The following is a 24,436-nucleotide window of genomic DNA, read 5'->3' on the forward strand; positions in this document are numbered from 1 at the left end:
ACACAAGCTGAAACGTCAAGACTGGGCCAAGAAATATCTCAAGAATGATTTTTCTAAGGTTTTATGGACTGATGAAATGAGAGTGAGTCTTGATGGGCCCATGGCTGGATTGGTAAAGGACAGAGAGCTCCAGTCCGACTCAGACGCCAGCAAGGTGGAGGTGGAGTACTGGTTTGGGCTGGTATCATCAAAGATGAGCTTGTGGGGCCTTTTCGGATTGAGGATGGAGTCAAGCTCAACTCCCAGTCCTACTGCCAGTTTCTGGAAGACACCTTCTTCAAGCAGTGGTACAGGAAGAAGTCTGCATCCTTCAAGAAAACCATGATTTTCATGCAGGACAATGCTCCATCACACGCGTCCAAGTACTCCACAGCGTGGCCGTCAAGAAAGGGTATAAAAGAAGAAAAACTAATGACATGGCCTCCTTGTTCACCTGATCTGAACCCCATTGAGAACCTGTGGTCCATCATCAAATGTGAGATTTACAAGGAGGGAAAACAGTACACCTCTCTGAACAGTGTCTGGGAGGCTGCGGTTGCTGCTGCACGAAATGTTGATGGTGAACAGATCAAAACACTGACAGAATCCATGGATGGCAGGCTTTTGAGTGTCCTTGCAAAGAAAGGTGGCTATATTGGTCACTGATTTGTTTTTGTTTTGTTTTTGAATGTCAGAAATGTATATTTGTGAATGTTGAGATGTTATATTGGTTTCACTGGTAAAAATAAATAATTGAAATGGGTATATATTTTTTTTTGTTAAGTTGCCTAATAATTATGCACAGTAATAGTCACCTGCACACACAGATATCCCCCTAAAATAGCTAAAACTAAAAACAAACTAAAAACTACTTCCAAAAATATTCAGCTTTGATATTAATGAGTTTTTTGGGTTCATTGAGAACATGGTTGTTGTTCAATAATAAAATTAATCCTCAAAAATACAACTTGCCTAATAATTCTGCACTCCCTGTAGATTGAGTTTGATGGGCAACAACAAGGCAAACAAAACCATGCCAACAAGCCAAACAAAATAGAAAAGGGTCAGCGATTTAACAAAGCGTATCGCTAAAAGAACCTGGACATCCACCTGGTAGAACTCTGAGAATTTTATGAACTGAAGACCAGGTGGTAACATTACAAAACTGAGCATCAGAAGCTTGATGTTGGAATGCCCAGGAAACTTCCACTGATCTGGCAGAGTGAGTACGGAAGGGTATTTTGGAAGTACCTTATTCTTTAAGGCACAAGCTTGTATAATGTGTTCTCTTACCCATCTAGCAATAGTGGAATGGGGAAGCAGAGTGTCCCTTTCAAGACCCAGTTAGCAGGGCAAAAATATAGAGTCTGCTTTCTATATAGAGGTCGTGCATTTAAAGTAGACTGGTTGCCGACTACAGTATATCCACAATGCACCGCAGCTTCCTAGGGATGCTTAAGAGCAGATCACAAGAAAGAAAAAGAACAATGTCTTCATGAAGGTGAAAGGCGGATACCACCTTTAGGTAGAAAGGCAGGTCATGTATGCAAGACCACTTTGTCCTTGTGAAGAATTAGGAAGGGTTCTGTACAAGAGAGCCATTAACTGAAAAACATCTGACAAACCCAATAGTCATCAAGAGAGCTACTTTGCGTGAGAGATCACCAATGGGTTCAATGGATTTTGGAACAGAATGGACAAGTCCTCTCTTGACGATACCCAAAGCCAAGTTTTGGACAAGTTCCAGCTGCAGAAAAGCCAGAATATGAGGTAAAGAGTAGTCTCTGTGGCTGAAATGCCTGTGTTCACACAAGGTGTAAAAGGATTTCCAGGTATGGTAGAGGATTTTTCTCGCAGTGGCTCATCTGGCTTTGAGTAATGTTGGAATGATACAAAATGTCAGAAATATCCTTGTCCTTCAAGACTTTTGAGTCAACAGCTATTCCATTAAAGCTAGTGACCAAGAAGCAGGACGGAGCAGGGCAATTTGAGACAACAGGTCCAGCCTGTTTGGAAGAACTAGGGGTTGACTCCCAGAGGTTTCACTATGCATTGTACCAAGTTTTTCTGTCCAGTTTGATGCAATAAGTATCACCAATACTCTTCCTCTATTTTGCAGAGCAGTCAAGGAAGTATTGGAACTGGAGGAAAAGGTCCACAGAATCCCCAGAGCATCTGATTTCAGTGCTAGAGAACAAAGGTCCTGGCCACAAACAGGGTTAACTTGTTGCTGAACCTGGGAGGTCAGATGTCCACCATCCGGAGTTCACAAATTCTGACATAAGAAGTTGAAGGTGTAAGGATGAATGGACCATCCCTTTAGTCCAAGCAGTGAGAACTGAGGAGATCCACCATCTAATTGTCCACTCCTTGGATGTGAACAGCAGAGATTGCTGGACAGTGTTTTCCATCAAGGAGAATGTTAGAATTACTTCCTTTAAGGCTGCTTGACTAATCCCTGAGACAAGAGATGGTCCAGGGCAGTCTGTAAATCTGACAGTCCTTGGGCAGATTTTGATTGGTTTGAGAGAAGAAAACAATGAGGGAGTTCAGCTTGAAACTCTACTTTGTAGAGCTTTGACACCACCAATTAAACCCATAGGTCTGGAATGTATGTGAACCAGAGGAATTCAAACTGTAACAGATATTCCCCCACTCTAAGTAGTGAGAGCGCTCTTTCCCTGTGTGGAGGGCTTTTTGGCAGACTTGGTGGGCTTTGTGTTCCAAGTTTTGTGCCACAATTTTGGCTTTGAAGCCTGGGGAAATGTGTGGTGCTCAACACTTTGAAGAGGTAGAAAACTCCCTGAACATGAGGGTTATAGCGCCATCTCTTGTAGGAGAAGAATCTTTCCTCCTGTGTCATCCTTCAAAACTTATCAAATGCCTCACCAAAGAGATATCTTCCTTCAAAAGGGTATTGGAGTGAGGCTTTTTGCATTTAGCTTCAGCTGACTAGGATTTGAGCCATAAGATTCTGCACATATGAACAGAAATGAGAGCCATCCTGGAAATTTGTATCATCACTTGTTCTACAGCTCCAAAACAGAAAAGAAAGGGCCCTTTCACACGTGCGGACGAACGGACCGTTTATTACAAGTCAGTTTACAGACTTGTAATGTATCCCTATGGGATTGCAGACGTTAGCGGATGATGCATCCGCTAACGTCCGTAACGATCCGCGTCCGCAAAGTTCCGCTTTTTCAGACGGAAGAAAACCCTATTTTTCTTCCGTCTGGCTGAACGGATCGGATGAATACGGACACGCGGTCCGTATTCATCCGATTTCCCATAGGGGAGAGCGGAGCAAAGACAGGGCGGTCTCTGCACAGTGTGCGGGGACCGCCCTGTCCGCCGACAGCTCAGCGGGGATTAACGGAGGAATCCCCGCTGATACGGATCCGCTCCGTGTGAAAGAGCCCTAAGGCAGAAGGCAGTGTTTGTAAGCGTTCCTCCAGAGTTCATTGAAAGAGAAGATCTTGTTGAGTGTTCATGACTCTGGTCAAATCAACTGCAGTTTGACAAACAAAAATGTATTTATTTTATTTATTAAAAAGGTACTTGTATAGCGCCGTCAATTTACATATACATTCACATCAGTCCCTGCCCTCAAGGAGTTTACAATCTAAGGTCCCTAATTTATTCATACATACAAATAGTATGGCCAATTTAACAGGATCTAATTAACCTACCAGCATGTCTTTGTAGAATGGGAGGGAACCGGAGTACCCAGAGGAGACCCACACAGGCACAGGGAGAACATGCAATCTCCAGGCAGGTAGTGTCGTGGCTGGGATTCAAATGGATGACCCTAGTGCTTCTAGGTGGAAGCACTAACCACAATAGCTGGCTGCAGGGCCGGATATGCTAGAGCCAAGAAAGGCTTCAAATTTATGTCTGCAGAATTCTAAAAATTTAAGTAATATCTTCTATAGGCAGAGTAAGATAAATGTTTTGAGACAGGGTCTACTACTGAGGCAGTCCACATTTTTCACTGGCTATAGCTTGGCAATAATTCACCAAGGGGTTAAAACCTTTTCAGGAGCAATACAATTGTTATAAAATGTCCATTCTTTATAATCATTAATAGAAAATGTATATTTAGACTTCTCAGGTCTCTTGATATCCAAAGGGCCTGGCATGATGAGGGATAATTAAATGTGACTATACTGAGGCTTTTGTGCACAGCAGAAGTAAGCATATCTACACTGGAAAGCATATTGTATGAAGCCATAGCATCAGGCATAACAGGCATATGAGAAGCTGAGGGGTGAATCTTCTGTAACCTCCGCCAACACCACATCCAGATTTTCTTAAATGTTTTCCATACCTACCTCTTCTAAGGGAGGTAATTCCACTTTCGACTTAGGTAAAGAAGGTGGCGGTGGAGAAGAACCCTGGTGCTTTTGGGCTCTGGACAGTGATAACTGAATTAAGGCTGATAGTTGTCTGAGTAACTCTGATGTAGCTAAAGAGAATGGGGTAGATTCAGAAAGCAATTACGCCTGCGTATCCATAGATACACAGCGTAATTGCTAAGTAGCGCCGGCGTATCTACTTTCTGTATTCAGAAAGCTCGATACGCTGACTGTAGCCTAAGATACCACTGGCATAAGGCTCTTATGCCGTCGTATCTTAGGGTGCATTCTGATGCTGGCCGCTAGGTGGCGCAACCGTAGTTGTCAGCGTAGAGTATGCAAATTGCCGATTCACAAACGTACGCACGGCACTCGTTTTTACCTCGTTTGCGTACGTCGTTTTCGGCGTAAGGCTGCTCCTGCTATTAGGAGGCGCAGCCAATGGTAAGTATGGACGTCGTTCCCGCGTCGCGATTTTCAAATTTTGCGTCGTTTGCGTAACTCGTTCGTGAATGGCGCTGGACGCCATTTACGTTCCCGTCGAAGCCAATGACGTCCTTGCGACGTCATTTACCGCAATGCACGTCGGGAAATTTTCCCGACGGAGCATGCGCAGTACGTTTGGCGTGGTAACGCGCCTAATTTAAATGATCCACGCCCCCTACGGGATCATTTAAATTACGCGCGCTTACGCTGGCCCCTTTTACGATACGCCGCCGCAAATTACGGAGCAAATGCTTCGTGAATGAAGCGTAGCTCCAGTAATTTAAGGAGGCGTAGCGTAAAAACGATACGCTGCGCCGCCGTATCAGTGCGCGCCCCTACCTGAATCTGGGCCAATATGTCTTGGTCATACAGGCTGTTTGCTGTGTGCCCGAGATACAGTTAATTGGATGCAAAGACTAATGTTAAAATAGGGTCCTGCACTGATGCAACATCAATCCTTTAGCAAAGTCCTTGTGGCAAAAGGGTGGAATGGAATGCTTTTGTGCCTTATAAGGGCTCTGGGTGGAAGTGGTGGTAACGGTGCAATCTGTGGTGTGCTGTAAAAACCACCTGATTTATCACCCACCTGGGACTAAGCTCGGAATAGCGGAAATGTTACAGCTAAGTAATAATGTTTAAACACTCGCTAAATGAATAAAGTCAAAATCATTGTACAAAATTAATACTATACAGGAGACATCAATAAGTATATTGCAAGTAGTGGAGATGTTTATGGGGTTGTAAAGGAATTTTTTTTTTAATAATAAGCATCCTTTACCTGCAGACATTCCTCTTTTCACTTCCTCATTGTTTGTTTTTGCTCAGAAGTTGCTCTATTCCTTCTCTGTTCTGTTCACTTCCTGCTTGTCTGATTTTACTGACCACAGTGACGGGAGGCTTTACTGCGGTGGTCAGTAACGTGCTCACCCCCTCCTGGGAACTACATATGTGTGGCAGGATGCTCTCTACATGTTAGAGCAGTGTTTCTCAACCTTTTTTCAGTCAAGGCACCCTCCAAAATGATGGACAATCTCAAGGCACCCTCCAAAATGGACAATCTTGAGGCACCCTCCAAAATGATGGACAATCTCGAAGCACCCTACAAAATGGACAATCTCGAAGCACCCTACAAAATGATGGACAATCTCGAGGCACCCTCCAAAATGATGGATAATCTCAAGGCACCCTCCAAAATTATGGACAGTCTTGAGGTGCCCAATTCTAAAATGTAAAAATGATTCTACATAATAATTTTACAAACAGTTTTACATAATGTAGCAACATCAATACACATAGGACACCCAATGTTACAGGTGATTTATTCATCCAAAGCAAATACACTTTTTCAGACTGGTACTGACTAGTATTCCAATATATCGGTTTTCCATCACTTAGTTAATGAGACCCCAAAGCTCATGGAGAGAGGCAAGAAAGGGTCAAACAAGGATGATATGCATCCTCCTTATCAAGTGATGATGTCATTGGTCGTTAGGAGGTTGGCAGCTAGAAGGTTGTAAAGGTGTACAATGAAAACCTAGGGCTATGTGTAACCAAAAGGCAGGTGTCACCCACCCACCAGCTTGTATACAATGTTGGGTACATTTTTAGGCATTTACCAAGGCACCCTTAAAGAAACCTCAAGGCACCCTGGTTGAAAAAGGCTGTGTTAGAGACTTCAAGGAGGTGTGAATTACTGGACGTGCCGCAATGCATACTGGGAAATGTAGTTCTTACATGAACGAGCGATGCAAACCAGGAAGTGAATAAGAGAACAGAAACTAGAACGCCGGAGGTGATATAGATGAAGGAATTTAATAGGTATTTACTCGTTTTTTAACAGAATCATTACACTATTCTGTCTATCTACCTTGCAGACAAGGGGGCAGATTCACGTTCAGCCGCGTAAAATTGTGCGGGCGTAACGTATCTGATTTAAGTTATGCCTCCGCAACTTAAACGGGCAAGTGCTGTATTCTCAAAGCACTTGCTCCGTAAGTTGCGGCGGTGTAGCGTAAATCGGCCGGCGTAAGCCCGCCTAATTCAAATGTGGAAGGGGGGGGGGCGTGTTTTATGTTAAACTACTGTGACCCGACGTGATTGACGTTTTTGCGGAACGGCGCATGCGCCGTCCGTGGAATTTCCCAGTGTGCATTGCTCCAAAGTACGCCGCAAGGACGTCATTGGTTGTGACGTGAACGTAAATGACGTCCAGCCCCATTCACAGACGACTTACGCAAACGACGTAACTTTTTCAAATTTCGATGCGGGAACGGTAGCCATACTTAACATTGGCTGCGCCTCATATAGCAGGGGCAACTATACGCCGGGAAAAGCCTAACGTAAACGTCGTAACTTTACTGCGTTGGCCGCGCGTGCGTTCGGGAATTCGCGTATCTAGCTAATTTGCATACTCGACGTGGAATTTGACGGAAGCGCCACCTAGTGGTAAAAAAAAAAATGCAGTTAAGATCCGACGGCGTAAGAGACTTACGTCTGTCGGATCTAATGGATATCTATGCGCAACTGATTCTAAAAATCAGACGCATAAATACGACGGGTCGGATTAGGACTTACGACGGCGTACATGGCGCTGCGCCGTCGTAAGTCCTTTAAGAATCTGGGCCCCCAATTCTAGGCAAAACATTTTTTTCCTTTACAACTCCTTTAAGTCTCAAACTTGCTATAAGACTACAGTAATGATCTAATAACCAGAATAACCTGTCTCACCTTTCCATGTTGCATTTCCCTGTATGGATCTAGGCTTTGTCTGTCACAGTGGGCACACCCCCGGAAGGGTCTTCAGGGTTTTGGAACCCTAGAAATTGACCACAATCCTGGACCTGTGGCTAACTATATGTGTTGCACTAAGTGCCAAAATGAGCACTCAAGCATGATCCAGTGCTCAAAGCAACATGACAGGCCTTCACTGCAGTGTGGCATCCAGTTTGCAAGGTTTTACTGAGGTTGCATCAATCCAGATGCGCTGCTTCTATTGTTATTATAGAAGACAATGAGGAGTTGCTTGAAGAATTCCAAGTTATTAAGAACTAGTTAAGCATAGAGATTTCTCTATAAGGGGGAGGAGGTCCATCACCTACAGAACACTAGCTAAAACTGAGGTCTTACAGAGTGTAGTAGTGTTGAAGAGGTAAACCCAAAGAGGGTGTGTCCGAAAGCTTTGTCAGTGTCCAATCACATGAAGGTAGCAGCCTATAACCCAGGGTCTACGAATATCAAGTCTGTGTCCTGTACATGTAAAGTAGGCTTTTTCTCCTCTTAGTGCACATGTGCGCCTCTGCCCTGTTCATTCCTATTGGTGGATGACATTCCACCTGTGAAATATGGATAACCAGAATAAATGGGGCTGCAATCCATGTGCCCCAAGAAGAGTCAGCAGCACCATTTTGGAAGGAAGTGTTTACAGTGCCTGTCAGGGCCACACAGTGAAGATCACTGGAATGGGAAGGGTGATAAGCATACAACATGGCAGGCTTCATCCATGGGGGTTACTAAAAGGCAAGTTCAGTAAAATTGAAGTTGTCCTTTAAAGCCCAATTGAAGATCAATTTATTGTACAGACCTCTACAGACCTCTAAGAATGTGGTCACCCTGGAAACAAAAAAAAATTATGAAAGTTATTAAAAAAAAAATAACAGAATCTGACTTTTTTCAGCTAAAAATGAAAGAATTCTCACTGCTGCTATCATGACTATCAATTCAATATGCTGCAAAAATAAATTAGTTGTCTCTCTTGCATGTCTGTATAACTGTAATGCTTTGTATTATCATTCCTTTCTCTCCAAATGTTTAACCATCACAACACATAATGTAACCGACACAATAATCCTCTATTCTGTACTCATTTGTGCATTTTCTTTTATTAATTTCCACACTTTGGCCTGTACAAAAAAAAAAAGCACCAAACCCAGAAACAGTAAGAATTTTCTAAACTACCTATAGGGATGATTGAATCATGTAAGATTCTTCAAAAGCTGTAGCCAAAGATATTAGGTGGTGGGACCTTCACACCGAACAAACCATTGCGGTGGTCGACAGCAGCCACCTGTAGCGGCAAACCAAGTGGTTGCCTGCGGTTAGGGACAGGTGTTCAAGCCTGGAATCTGGTGTATGCAGCTAAATGGCCATGTGAAGGAGCCCTTAACCCCCTTAGCGGTATCCCCGAGCGTGACTCGGGGTGGTTTTTCAATGCTATTATCGGTATCCCCGAGTCACGCTCGGGGTAGATGTGCAGAGTGTGCAGCGGCGCGGCTTACCTGCTCGCTGAATCCACAGACAAGTTACTCACCTTGTCCCTGGATCCTGCGATGCATCCCCACTGTGTGAGCGAGCGGGACCTCGCTCGATTGACAGTGTCCCCATGTGCCGCCGATCTCTGTTCCCTGCGACGTTACGACGCACGGGGCCGGAGAACGGCGCCAAATTCAAAAAAGTAAACAAACACATTACATACAGTATACTGTAATCTTATAGATTACAGTACTGTATGTAAAAAATACACACCCCCCTTGTCCCTAGTGGTCTGCCCAGTGCCCTACGTGTTCTTTTATATAATAAAAACTGTTCTTTCTGCCTGCAAACTGTAGATTGTCCATAGCAACCAAAAGTGTCCCTTTATGTCAAAAATGGTTTTAGAGCAGCTAGAAAACAGCGATAATAAATTATAATCACTTGCAGAATTGTGCGATAGCGATTTGTGGGGAAATTCGTCATAAAAAAATAAAAGTAATGACAGCGACAATTCTGCAACTGAGCAAATTTCAGTGATTTTGAGTTGATTACCGTATTTATCGCGGTATAACGCGCTCTGGCGTATACCGCGCACCCCCAAAGTGGCCCCCAATCCTGTGGGAAAAAAAGATTTTTTGTTTTTTTGTACTTACAGTTTTGGTGTCTTGCGTGGCGTCCATCTGCGGCCTCGTCGGGTCCGGCGTCCTTCTGCGGCTTCGGGTGTCCTCTTCGGCGGGTCCGGCGTCCGTCTTCAGCGGGTCGGGCGTCCATCTTCGGCGGGTCCGGTGTCCATCTTCGGCGGGTCAGGCGTCCTTCTGCGGCGTCCTCCTGCTCGTTTCCCGCCACGACTTTGAATACTGCGCCCGCATATAGCGAGCGCAGTACACTCGTGAATCTTCGGGCAGGCTCGGGCGCCTCTCGCACTGACGTCCTGTACGCTCAGGACGTCAGTACGAGAGGCGTCGAGACTGCCCGAAGATTCACGAGTGTACTGCGCTCGCTATATGCGGGCGCAGTATTCAAACTCGTGGCGGGAAAGCGGGTATCGGCGTATATCGCGCACCCACGATTTTGCCCTGATTTTCAGGGCAAAATAGTGCGCGGTATACGCCGATAAATACGGTACATTATTAAATAATTTTTATTATAATTATATTATTATTTGTTATAATTATTTATTATATTATAATTTTGTTTTTTTTTTAAAAATCATACCCGGGATGCCTACTAGACTCTTGTTTGGTCAGATTTAAATGAGTTATTCCTAAGAATTGCAGGCCTACAGTATAAAACGCCAAATTTCCTTGCAAAATAATTGTACCGCTTTTGGTACGTAATTCCAGACAGAATCATACCGCCAGGGAGGTTAATATGCAGTACAATGGGCACCAGAGTTGGGTCCCATGTACTCAGTAACAGATCTGGACAGACACTCTCCCTTATTTCTCTCCAATACAAGTCTAAGTGAGGACACTTGGGCTGAGGGCTGACGGTTGTAGCTGTCATTCAACTACAAATGTGAGTAGGAAGCAACATTCCATTGAAAGAGAAGGGTATTTTAAAGGTGTCTTTAAGTACAAACAGTCACAAATCATAACATGCGTGGGTACAGAACTATGAAGAGATAAAACGCTGTAAAACTTCAGTTGGGCTTGAGAAACTTTATAGTGTTGACCCTCTGTGCTACATCTGTTCAGCAACATTTTATTTTAACTGCAACGCTTCCATACTGGAACCTTTTTCCTGAGCCACAGGATAAATATAAAGATGTAGATGCTCCGGCAGAGCTCTAAATCTGGTGTAAAATGTGTATCTTGGGTGCTAGATGAAACAAAAGGTTCTTATCTATGAATATAGTTACTAAACTCACTAAAAAGCTTTACTTTTTACATGGAAGTGAAATGCCACTATGGTCTGTATTTATACGTGTAATAATGCATCAAAGCCGATAGATTTTTATGTTTTTGTCATGTTTGGTCATTTTTGCAGTGATATAGAAAACAAAATTCTAGGGATTCATTTCTGCCTACACAGATACTTGATCTTCCCAGAATATGACATACTTGCAAATGTGCACATAACTACAGTTCATTCAGTGAAAGAGTTTGGCTTTATTGTACAGTCCTCAAAGAATTTTGTCACCATGGAAACACAAAATGATGAAAATTATTGTAAAACAACAATATCTGACTTTTTCAGCTTAAAAGGAAAAAGATACCCTCACTGCTGCTGCTTGCTATTTTAATAGTATTTTAGCAACATCACTTTTTTTTTTGTGCAAAATAACTTTTTCACAGCCTTACAGGGAACTCAAACCAAAAAGCATGCAACCTACAGTGCCATGCATATATTACCAAAACAGATATAGTGATCAGATGAATATCTAGTGCAAATCAGACTGCTTGTCATTTAGCAGAGAATACGCTACGCATTTGTGACAACTGTGGCTGCAATTCTGAACAGTCAACTGCAACAGTTTTGACACTAGCTGGAAAAATATATGTTTACTGAAGTGACCCCCTTGCTCCTTTTACCCACCTCTCTTCAATGTCTGTCCGGCCTGTCTGCATTCATTTAAGGCTCTGTACTGTTGCTTCTCTCCAAATTTTCTAATACATAATGCAATGGATGGAAGACAGGTGTCACAAACCTCCTCTTAAAGAAGTATGGGGTTAATAAAAAAATAATGCAATGGATGGAAGACAGGTGTCGCAAACCTCCTCTAAGGCCAGGTTCACACTGGTGCGACAAATGTTTCGACATTGGGAGCTCATGTCGCATGACGTGTGAAAATCAATGTTTCCCTATGGGAACCGTCTTAACTGGTCCGACACAATTCGGTCCGACTTTGAAAATGCTCCCTGTACTACTCTGGTCCGACTTTGATCCTACTTTATCCCATTGAATATCATTGAAGTCAGATCAAAGTAGGAACGCCATCTTGCATGCTCCAACTTTGCCATGCCCTTGGGTCTGCTATAGATTTAAAGGGGAACCCCCTACGCCGAAAAACGGGCATGTGGTTCCCACCCAAAATCCATACCAGACCCTTATCCGAGCACGCAGCCCGACCAGTCATGAAATTAGTGGGGACGAGCGAGTGCCCCCCCTGAACCGTACCAGGCCGCATGCCATCAACATGGGGGGGTGGGTGCTTTGGGGCAGGGGGGCGCCCTGCGGCCCCCCACCCCAAAGCACCTTGTCACCATGTTGATGAGGACAAGGGTCTCTTCCCGACACCCCTGGCCGTTGGTTGTTGGGGTCTGCGGGCGTGGGGCTTATCGGAAGCCGGGAGTCCTCTTTAATAAGGGGACCTCCAGATCCCGGCCCCCCACCCTATGGGAATGAGTATGGGGTACGTCGTACACCTACTCATTCACCTGGAGGGGAAAAAAAAAACACACTAGACAGGTTTTTTAAATAATTTATTTAGGCAGCTCCGGGGGTCTTCTTTCCGACTTCGAGGGTCTCTTCCGACTTCGGGGGTCTCTTCCGACTTCGGGGGTCTCTTTGGCCTGTTCTGCCTCCAGTGCCTTCTGCCAGGCTCCTCCGCTATCTTCTTCCAGCTCTTTTATTAGCGTTGGCCCAGTCTTCTCCGTCGTCGACTTCCCTCTTCTCCAGATGTTGACACCATGCTCTCTCCCGCTGTAATGCCTTATATAGGCATGGGGCGTGGTCACCAGGTGATGTCACCCGGCGACCCTGCCCCTTTTGACATCATGCCCCAGGACTGTGCCATCAAAAGGGGCGGGGTTGCCGGGTGACCACGCCCCATGCCTATATAAGTCGTTGCGCAAAAAAAAACAAAAAACTGCATGATCACTTTTATGCAACAGCATCAGTGTGAGGCTGCAGCTCTCCCAGGTTGACTCCAAGCCAGAGAACTAAGAGATCACATAACTGCTGATCATTCAGCTCTCAGTCTGCTCAGAGTGGAGAGTGGTGACCGTCTGTCAAGGCCCTCTGCTCTGCTCCTGCTGTGTTCACTTGAGTGCCAGGCTGGAGAGGGATAGGGTGCAGCTGGCCCTGGGCTCTCAGCTTTGTACTGAGAACAGGATCCTGCTGTCAATCAGGCAGTGGCTCCCAACAATATATGGTAGTTGGGATCCTTTCAGAGGATGGAGCAGCTCTGCCATGTCAGCTGAGAGTGGGCAAAAGCCCTGGGTCACAGGAGAGCAAAAGTAAGTGTACTTCTGTGACCCCAGAAAAGATGCACAGCCAAAAAAAAGAATTGGCCATACTTATTTTTTAATGGCGGTACTAACATGGCGGGTGTAATGTGTAGCTCCTGTACACAGTTGTAAGGTCCGATTCTTTAATTTATTCAAAAATAGCTCACGTAGCTTAAGTCTTAATCACAGCTTACTTTAACATTTCAAAGTGCACGATTATAACCTCAACAGCCCATCTAGGAGAGGTTATCCAGACACATAAACAAAATAAAAGAATAAAAAAAAAAACATAAATTAAAAGCTTTCTTCCCTTCCAACTTGTCTCTAATTGCTAGCTTGTTACAGGTAGAGGTGGCAGAATTGAATTTTAAGGTGCAGTATAGATAAACAAAACACACGATTAGCTTGTACTGGTGGCAAAAAGGCCAGCAATGGGGAGCAAGTACAGAAAAAAGCTCATACACGAACAATGTTATTTTATGTATGAAGCCACTGGTCCAGTATGACAGCTAGGAATTTTATAGAAAGGAGTCATCACAACAGAGTGGTTAGTGTGTCAAGAAAGCCCTTTACAGAAACTAATTTGTAAAAAGGTCTACAGTCCAGATGGATAGTGTATTAAACAGATGTTTTGCTGGTGACTTCTGTGTAAACGTAAATTAATTTTTATAACTTGTTAGTAAAGCAGGCTAGTCCAGGTGGCCAAGTGCCAAGCAAACATACTAATCAAAAGATTAGTATGTATTTAAGATCCCAAGTTGCATAGCTGTTGACTCAGTACAGATGGCTAGAGGCCGAGGTACACCACAACACTTTCCGGTCCCGTTTGCCAACTCAGTCCCCTCTCTAGTGTATTTGCTGATTAGTGTAGCAATCCCTGCTCATACTTAAGCCCAATTTCAAAAGAGAAAACATAGAAAACCATAGTTCTCCATACACCGGATGAGCCTCTCATATGATGCAACCGTTTTTGTAGGTACCCTGCAAAAATCTTCCCATGTATGGCCATGAACAATAGTATCAGATGGCTATGGGAAACTGGAATATAAAGGGTGGTTCTTTTTTTCCCTGATATTCTGTTCATCTACGTGTAAATGGCAGACATGAATTAGGATAGCCTGGTGCTCCAGAGGACTACATTAATTAAAGCAAACAGCTAGAGATCCTCCAATATGTACATAACAGTGGATGTGCATGCCAGGAAAGAAAAGCTTGTCCAAAGGTCGAATGTACAGGCATAACAGATTGACACAAGATATTTCACTTTATGGTAGATGCTAGAGAGAGTTAAACCCCTGTCAGTTTCTTACACTTGCTTGCAGGGACACTATTGGCGAGATTCTGGGTCTGCACACCTGCTGTAACACCCCCTGTTAAAATGTCAGGTTTCTGTGATGTAAAAAAAATCATAAATATAAATCATTTTAGAACATTTTTCACCTTTAATGTGACATATAAACTGTACAACTCAATTGAAAAACATACTGAAATCTTTTAGGGGGGGATGTAAAAATAAAAAAATTAAATAATGTGGTTGCACAAGTGTGCCCACCCTCTTCTAACTGGGCATGTAGTGGTATTCAAAATGAATCACATTCAAACTCATGTTAAATAGGAGACCATACACACCTGCCATTATTTTTTTAACCCAAAATAAAAGTTTAGCTGTTATAGAAGGTCTTTCCTGACATTTTCTTAGTCGCATCCTACAGCAAAAGCTATGGTCTGCAGAGAGCTTCCAAAGCATCAGAGGGATCTCAGTGCTAAAAGGTATCAGGTGCTAAAAGGTATCAGTCAGGAGAAGGGTACAAAAGAATTTCCAAGGCATTAGATATGCCATGGAACACAGCGAAGACAGTCATCATCAAGTGGAGAAAATATGGCATAATGGTGACATTACCAAGAACTGGACGTCCCTCCAAAATTGATGAAAAGACCAGAAGAAAACTGGTCAGGGAGGCTGCCAAAAGGCCTACAGTAACATTAACCACTTCAATACCAGTCACTTGCGCCCCTTCCTGCCCAGGACAATTTTCAGCTTTCAGCATTGTCGCACTTTGAATGACAATTGCGCGGTCATGTAACACTGTACCCAAACACGATTTTTATAATTTTTTTATAATTTAGTTGTATTTGATCACCACTGGGTTTATATTTTTTCCCAAACTAAAAAACAACTACATTTTTGAAAAAAAAATTTGGGCACTGACAGGTGTTCTTTATGGGGCACAGGCTGGCAGCTGATGGGCACCCTCTGATGGGGGCTGCATTGGTATTCAATGTGATTATCAGTGCAGACCCCCCTCTGACGGCGAGAGACGCTGATAGTCTCTCCCTGTCAGTGCAAACCGAGAAAATCCGTTTACCGGCACTTACTGGTTCAAGCGATGATCAGCTGTGATTGGTCCGTCAGAGGCTCCATGCCACGATCGGAGATGCAGTGTGTCAGATGGACACACAGCACCTCCAATTGCCGTGCTGCGCGCCAGCTTGTTGTCCTGATCACTTCATATGACATCCGGTCAGGATACCAGAACCCCTTTGCTGACGTCATATTGCGATTAAAAGGAGCTGCAGGAATATCTGGCAAGTACTGGCTGTGTGGTACGTGTGACAACAATCTCCCGTATTTTTCACATGTCTGGGCTATGGGGTAAATTGGCAAGACAGAAGCATTTTTTTACCAAGAAAAACAACCAAGCCTGTCTACATTTGGCAAACACACATCTGAACTCTCCCAAAGGCATGTGGGAAAATGTGTTATGGTCTGATGAAACCAAGGTTGAACTTTTTGGCCATAATTCCAAAAGATATGTTTGGCGCAAAAACACTGCACATCACTAAAAGAATACCATACCCACAGTGAAGCATGATGGTGGCAGTATCATGCTTTGGGGCTGCTTTTCTTCAGCTGGAACAGGGGACTTAGTCAAGGTAGAGAGAATTAAAAACAGTTCCATACAGTATACCAGTTAATATCGACAGAAAACCTTCAGGCTTTTGCTAGAAAGCTGAACATGAAGAGGAACTTCATCTTTCAGCATGACAACGACTCAAAGCATACATCCAAATCAACAAAGGAATGACTACCAGAAGAAGATTAATGTTTTGGAATGGCCCACCAAGAGCCCAGACCTGAATCCGATTAAAAAACTGTATGGTGATCTAAGAAGGGGTTAGCACAGAAAATGTCCTCGCAATCTGTCAAATTTGGAGTGTTTTTTTTGCAAAGAAGAGTGGGCAAATTTTGCAAGGTCGAGATGTGCCATGCTGATAGACTCATACCCAAAAAGACTGAGTGCTGTAATAAAATCAAAAGGTGCTTTAAAAAAGTATTAATTTAAGGGTGTGCACACGTATGCAACCATATTATATTTACTTCCATCCACCTAAAAGATTTCAGTTTGGCGCAGCTTTTTGTTTTTTATGTTTATTTGTGTACTTCACACGATAGCTGCTGCCTTGGTGTTTATTGTGTGTTAGCGCAGTTTTTTTGTTGTTCAACTGAGTTGTACAGTTTAAAAGGTCACATTAAAAGGTGGAAAGATTTCTGAAATTATTTATCTTTATCTCATTTTTTTTACATCACAGAAACCTGACATTTTAACAGGGGTGTATAGAGTTTTTTTTATCCATTATATGTACACATACAGTATCTTACAAAAATTAGTACACCCCTTACATTTTTGTAAATATTTTATTCTATCTTTTCATGTGACAGTACTGAAGAAATTACACCTTTCTACAATGTAAAGTAGTGAGTGTACAGCTTGTATAACAGTGTAAATTTGCTGTCCCTCAAAATAACTCAAGACACAGCCATTACGGTCTAAACTGCTGGCAACAAAAGTGAGTACACCCCTAAGTGAAAATGTCCAAATTGGTCCTAAAGTATCAATATTTTGTGTGACCACCATTATTTTCCAACACTGCCTCAACCCTTTTGGGCATGGAGTTCACCAGAGCTTCACAGGTTGCCACTGGAGTCCTCTTCCACTCCTCCATGATGACAACACGGAGCTGGTGGATGTTAGAGATCTTGTGCTCCTCCAACTTCCGTTTGAAAATGCCCCACAGACGCTCAATAGGGTTTACTTCTGGAGACATGCTTGGCCAGTCCATCACCTTTACCCTCAGCTTCTTTATCAAGGTAGTGGTTGCCTTGGAGGTGTGTTAGAATACTGCCCTGTGGCCCAGTCTTCGAAGGGAGGGGAAGCTCTGCTTCAGTATGTCACAGTACATGTTGCCATTTATGGTTCTCTCAGTGAACTTTAGCTATCCAGTGCTGGCAGCACTCATGCAGCCCACAGACCATGACACTTCCACCACCATAGCAGAAACAAAGATTGTCTCTGGACAGCCGCACACTGAATAAATTATAGCCTTTATTGAAAAAAGGACAGCACTACAAGTCACAGCAACGTAAAATATTATATTTTATTTTACGTTGCTGTGACTTATAGTGCTGTCCTTTATTCAATAAAGGCTATAATTTGTTCAGTGTGCGGCTGTCCAGAGACAATCTTTGTTCCTGCGTTGCTAAGTGCATTGCCTGCACCTGAGTTGTCTGCAACGGTGGATGTTCGTCTGGGTTCCCACCTGGATCGGCTATTCCCTTTCCACTTCCACCACCATGCTTGACTGTAGGCAAGACATATTCAAACAACAAGGCCCATTGTTCATTAATAACATGGCCATACATTACCACCCCCCCATGGCCTTGAGATCGGCCGACCTGGACTTTGCTGCCACCCCTTTAGTAAGGCTGACATCGAGCGGTGGCCGCTCCTTCAGAGCCAGAGCCGCCACACTTTGGAACCTTCTCCCGTTGCCTCTGAGACAGATTACCGCTCTTATCACCTTCAGAAAGGCCCTGAAAACTTTCCTCTTTGAGGCAAGTTGATTTTGACCACCTCTAATCAAATCAATACCTTGGTCCTCTTCCCCTCCCCTGCCCTGTGTCCTCCTCACCCTAAACCTCCTTGTTCCCCCTCCTTTTGTTCCTGTTTGTCTTGTATTGTTTATATGCTATACATAGCTTTTCCTCTTATATATGTACACGAGCCACCAGTTCGTCTACGTAGTCTCTTTTTTTCTTTCTTTAGATTGCTTTTTGGTTCAGAATAGATCACTGGATCTCCTTCCATCGCTTAGGCACACCCTCTTGGGTGTATGTGGCGCTGTAAAGAAAATTAAAATCAATCAATCAATCAAGACACACTTGTCTTTGTACTCCTCACCTGGTTACCGCCACACATGCTTGACACAATCTGAACCCAATAAGTTTATCTTGATCTCATCAGACCACAGGACATGGTTCCAGTAATCCATTTCCTTAGTCTACATGTCTTCAGGAAACTGTTTGCAGGCTTTATTGTGCATCATCTTTAGAAGAGGCTTCCTTCTGGGACAACAGCCATGCAGACCAATTTGATGCAGTGTGCGGCGTATGGTCAGAGCACTGACAGGCTGACCCCCCCAACCTCTGCAGCAATGCTGGCAAAACTCATACGTCTATTTCCCAAAGACAACCTCTGGATATGACGCTGAGCACGTGCACTCAATTTCTTTGGTAGACCATGGTGAGGCCTGAGTGAAACCTGTCCTGTTAAACCTCTGTATGGTCTTGGCCACCGTGCTGCAGCTCAGTTTCAGAGTCTTGGCAATCTTCTTATAGCCCAAGCCATCTTCATTGCAGAGCAACAATTTTTTTTTTCAGTTCCTCAGTTCTTTGTCATGAGGTACCATGAGAGAAGGGCAACCAAACTAATAAGAGGCATGGAGGAGCTCAGCTATGAGGAAAGATTAGAGGAACTGAATTTATTCACTCTTAAGAAAAGGAGAATAAGGGGGGATACGATCCACATGTACAAATATATAAGGGGTCCATATAGTGAACTTGGTGTTGAATTATTCACTTTACGGTCAACACTGAGGACAAGGGGGTACTCTTTACGTCTAGAGGAAAAGAGATTTCATCTCCAAATACGGAAAGGTTTCTTCACAGTAAGAGCTGTGAAAATGTGGAACAGACTCCATCCAGACGTGGTTCTGGCCAGCTCAGTAGATTGCTTTAAGAAAGGCCTGGATACTTTCCTAAATGTACAGAATATAACTGAGTACTAAGATTTGTAGGTAAAGTTGATCCAGGGAAATCCGATTGCCTCTCGGGGGATCAGGAAGGAATTTTTTCCCCTGCTGTAGCAAATTGGATCATGCTCTGCTGTTTTTTTTTGCCTTCCTCTGGATCAATTGTGGGTATGGAGTTGGGTGTATGGGATTGTACTATGTTTTTTATTTTGTTTGTTTATTTTTTTGTGGTTGAACTGCATGGACTTGTGTCTTTTTTCAACCTGACTAACTATGTAACTATGTTAAACTTCCAGTGATCAGTATGAGAGGGTGAGAGCGATACCACCAAATTTAACACACCTACTCCCTGTTCACACCTGAGACCTTGAAACACTAACGAGTCACATGACACCGAGGAGGGTAAATGGCTAATTGGGCCCAATTTGGAAATTTTTACTTAGGGGTGTACTCACTTTTTTTGCTAGCGATTTAGACATTAATAGCTGTGTGTTGAGTTATTTTGAGGGGACGGCAAATTTACATTGTTATACAAGCTATACATTCACTACTTTACATTGTAGCAAAGTATCATTTCTTCAGTGTTGTCACATGAAAAGATAGAATAAAATATTTAAAAAAATGTGAGGGTGTACTCACTTTTGTGAGATACTGTATATAAAAACAATAATATATACAGTGCTCATTAGGTGCTCAATACTATATACAAAAATACCCTTTGTTTATACATAAAACCATCAAATCAACATAAAAAGCCCCAAAAATTTGTAAAAGTCACATTTTTTTTTTTTTTTTTTTAGTCCCAAATAAAGTGCAAGGAAAAGGTGCCTTAGTGTCTCATGTGCCTTACAGCCTCTGTTGTATTTTCCAATTTCTCTGACAACCATAGGTTGGACTTGATGGAACTGTGTCTTTTTTCAACCTCATCTACTATGTAAAGTGTTTGCAACCCTAAAAAAAAAAAAAAAAAAAAAAAAAAAAAGAAGAAGACCTCCTGTTCCCTTATAGCAGTTTAAATAGTGCTTGTGCCGTCTAACCTGACCCTCTGGAAGCTGTAAAATACCTGGCTGAACCTGCCTACTTCTGCGCTCTCCCCTGTAAACGGACCATGGTTTATCAAGGCTGCTGAGCCCTGACACCGGTCAGTTTATGTGCCTCCATCATCCGCAGGTCTTCTCTTCTCCTCCCACCCTGTCCTCTCCCTGCCTGTCAGCTCAGGAGCCTGTGTGAGCTGTCTCAGCCCCTCCCCCTTGCTGCTGTTGGTAAAAAAAACACTAAAAACTTGTTTGTTAAAAACAAAGCCTCTAAATACCTTTTTGTCATGTATCTTCAGGTCGGTCTCGTGACTCCGGGCCACTCTCCTATTCTGATCCAGGGCTACAGCGGGAGGGGCCGATCGGCAAGCACAGCAGTCGCGTGACCGCCTGGTTAATGTCAGAGGGAGATCTTGGCCTCTCCCGCTGTAGCCCTGGATCAGAGTATTAGAGCAGCTGGGAGTCACGTGACCAACATGAAGATACATGACAAAAAAGTATTTAGAGGCATTGATTTTAACAATTACAGGATGGCAGCTTAAAAAGGGGGGCTGGCAGTGAATCAGGGTTACAAACCTCTTAAGCCTTCATTCACCATGTGCAACCTCTACCCACAAACCATACATAGATACATGATACATAGATCCACTCTTTTTGGGGTCAAAACACGCTTGGGCTCACAGGAGGGTCCCCCACTCCTCCACCTTACTTATTCAACAGCACCACCTCAATCACAATGCTCTCTAAGGTCTGCACCGCTCATCTCTTTTAAGGGATTCCACCACTATTCTTCTTTAATTATCAACCAGACTAGTCCGCCAAACACCATAACCCTTGTTTTATTCTCACATGGATGCTGGCATAGGGAGGTTGCACATGCTGACTGAAGGTTTAAAGTGAAAAATGCAACAGTGGTTGTAAAGCACCGCGGACACTAAGGCACTTTTTCTTCCATAAAGCTTTTTATTTGGGACTCTTACACATTTTTTCGACTTTATATTGGTTTGATGTTTCATGTATTATGTGGTTTTATGTATAAAAGAAGGGTATTTGTGTATATAGCATTGAGCACATAATAATTAGCACTGAATATATAATTGTGTGTATATATATATATATATATATATATATATATATATATATATATATATATATATATATACACACACACATACACACACACACACACACACACATTTTCTTCCTTCACTTTGCTGGGATTTTTTAGTTTGTCTGAGCACTGTATTTATATAACTTATTTCTTAGATAACATTCTCATCCAGTACAGCAGCTATATTAAAAGTAACACGGGCTTAGGAGCGCATACTATTTTTTATTTATGTCAAAATATGGAGAATACAGCAGAAGTTGGGCATGAGCACCCTGAACTCCTAAGAAGGTGTTCCTAACGACAACTAGTTATCCTGTCCACAGAATCTCTTTCTTCCATTCAAACCTCACCATCAAATGCAAGACCATAGACACAGGAGGAGCTTGTAAATGAGCTCAAGGCAGTTGGGACCACAGTCACCAAATAAACCATTAGTAACACAATACACCACCATGGATTGAAATTCTGCAGCAGTTGCAAGGTCCCATTCCTCAAGAAGGCACATGTGCACAGGCCTGTCTAAAGTTTGCAAATGAACATCTAAATGATTCAGAGAAGGATTGGCCATTTCTGGAGGAAGAAAAATGCTGACTATGACCCTAAGAACACCATCTCTACCATCAAGCACGGAGGTGGAAACATTATGTTTTGGGGTGGCTTCTCTGCTAAAGGTACAGGCCAACATTGCCACTTAGAGGGGGCGAATGGACGGGGCTATGTATTGTAAAATCTTGGAGGAGAACCTTCTTCCCTCAGCCAGAACACTGAAGATGGGTCTCGTGGATGCGTCTTCCAACATGACAATGACCCAAAATAAACTGCCAAGGCAACAAAGGAGTTACTCAAGAAGAAGCACATTAAGATCATGAAATGGCCTAGCCAGTCTCTATTCCTATAGAAAATGTATGGAGGAAGCTGAAACTTCAAGTTGCCAAGTGACAGCCAAGAAACCTTAAGGATTTAGAGAAGATCTGTAAAGAGTGGCCCAAAAACCTTTCTGAGATGTGTGCAAACCTGGTAACCAACTACGAGTGCTTGCAAACAAGGGTTTAAAACCTCCACCAAGTACAAAATCACGTTTTGCTTGGGGATCAAATACTTATTTTACTCACTGAACTGCAATTCAATTTATAACATCTGTAACATGTTTTTATTGGATTTTTGGTTGATATTCTGTCTCTATCATCTAAAATAGACCTGTGAAAAAAATGTAAACTATAAAATCTGCACAATTATTTTCCCCATTGTAATTGCCCTATGTGAACAGGATGGAAGAAGTCCCTGCATTTAATTTTGCTTTAACCTGGTGACCTTGACAATTTCGAGCAATCTGGACAATGTCTTGTAGAGGCTTGACAACAATGCAAGATCGCTGCTAACATTCTACCAGCACGGTTACATTCTTCCTGTAGCAGGAGTGTGTTGGTATACAGGCTCTGTCACAGCCATAAGGGAATGCCAACAAGGCTTGACCTGGAGGAGAAAGTGGTGTGGGGGCACCCTATAGTATACACTCTCAGTCATTACCAGAGAGATAGAAAATAGAGCCAGTAAAGTCACATGGCTGCTAGAGAATCGTTAAAAAAAAAAAAGCATATTTTTTTTAGACTCAACTGCAGTGCTGGCTATAAGCCAGTGTAGCTGTCTACATGCTTTGCACAACATAATTTTTCCATTTAAGGAAAAAAGTACTTTAAATATTACTTTTGTTTGGGATAGCATTTTAACCGAGGCTCAAACACCATTTGATTTTACTGTGAACGGTCATGCCATTGATTAAACTAGTCTTACTTGTGATGATTCTGGGGAAGTCTCAGTTAAATCGGGTTGGTTCTCTTGATCATTGTCCTGAATTTCTGAGCTAAGCTGCGTCTCTGTAGGAAAAAATGTAAAACGGAATATAATTTCCTGACACTGTACAAACAAATTATCTATACAAATAAAAGCAAATGTAAATCTTAGGGATGCCATAAGCCATAGCCAAAAATAAAATTAAACTCAATGCCAAGCTAAACATAGCATCATCAGTAAAACACTGTATATCACATATTTTCGTTTCTAATATTGTTCAAATTAATTATCTTGGGTTAAAACTTAAATTATGTAGTGCCTACATGCGGAAAATTGCAAAATGTGACCTTTTCCTTCTTTCGCTGAAGAGGCGCTTTGGAAACGGAAAGCGATTATAAAAAAGGCAGAAAGTTTATCTTAATACATTCTATGCATTAAAGGGGTTGTAAAGGTAAAAGTTTTTTTACCTTAATGCATCCTATGCATTAAAGGAACACTAAAGGTTCGTTTTTTATTAGATCAATTGATTGCTTTAAGCTAGAGCATTTAAATATCACTTACCTCGTTTTTCCTTTTGACCTCCAAAATACAGTAATCCAGGTTTGAAAATGCCATTTCCTGTCACTCCTCTTCTTGCTTTCCACCAGCATCTGAGCCGTTTTGCATGGTGGAAAGCAGAATGCGCTCACCCCCTCCCTATGACTACAGCCCTGTGTGAAGATGCTCTCTTATCCCTCACAGGCATGGAGGCTAAGCCTAATGGGAACTGTAGTTCCCATTAAGCCGTGATGTAGCAAGAATGAATGCGCACTGCAAACCAGGAAGTCAGTGAGAATAACGATTCAGGATTGACGGAGGTGAATTAAACAGCTCGATTTCAACAGGTATCAAACTAGTTATAATGCAAAACATTACTTTTTACTTTATCAGCTACTGTCAGACTTTAATTTAAGAGGAAAATATTTTTGTCTTTACAACCCCTTTAAGGTAAAAAAAAATCTGACAGCACCGGCCCGCCCCCGAGCCCCCGTTTTACTTACCTCACCCCTCGAAAGTCCCGGGCGCATGCTTGTCATCCTGTTCGGTTCCCAGCCTGGCCGTTGATTGGCTAGGCTGGGCGGATTGATAGCAGCGCAGCCATTGGCTGTCAATCACAGCAGATGACGCGGC

At 42.9% G+C, this 24,436-nt stretch overlaps 1 protein-coding gene across 8 annotated transcripts in view; it reads right to left on the reverse strand.

Moving 5' to 3' along the window:
- Positions 1-24,436, reverse strand: part of UIMC1 (ubiquitin interaction motif containing 1) — a 165,732-nt gene that overhangs the window by 38,804 nt on the left and 102,492 nt on the right. For all 8 annotated transcript variants that reach the window (XR_005747931.1, XR_005747930.1, XM_040344406.1 and 5 more), the window contains one exon: positions 23,267-23,349. Coding sequence is in view for 6 of the 8 variants with exons in the window: in XM_040344406.1 (XP_040200340.1) it covers positions 23,267-23,349 (83 nt within the window). In the remaining 2 variants the exon portion in view is untranslated. The remainder of the gene's footprint in view (positions 1-23,266; positions 23,350-24,436) is intronic.

Source organism: Rana temporaria, chromosome 3 (genome assembly GCF_905171775.1).
Source record: "Rana temporaria chromosome 3, aRanTem1.1, whole genome shotgun sequence".
Lineage (NCBI taxonomy): Eukaryota > Metazoa > Chordata > Amphibia > Anura > Ranidae > Rana > Rana temporaria.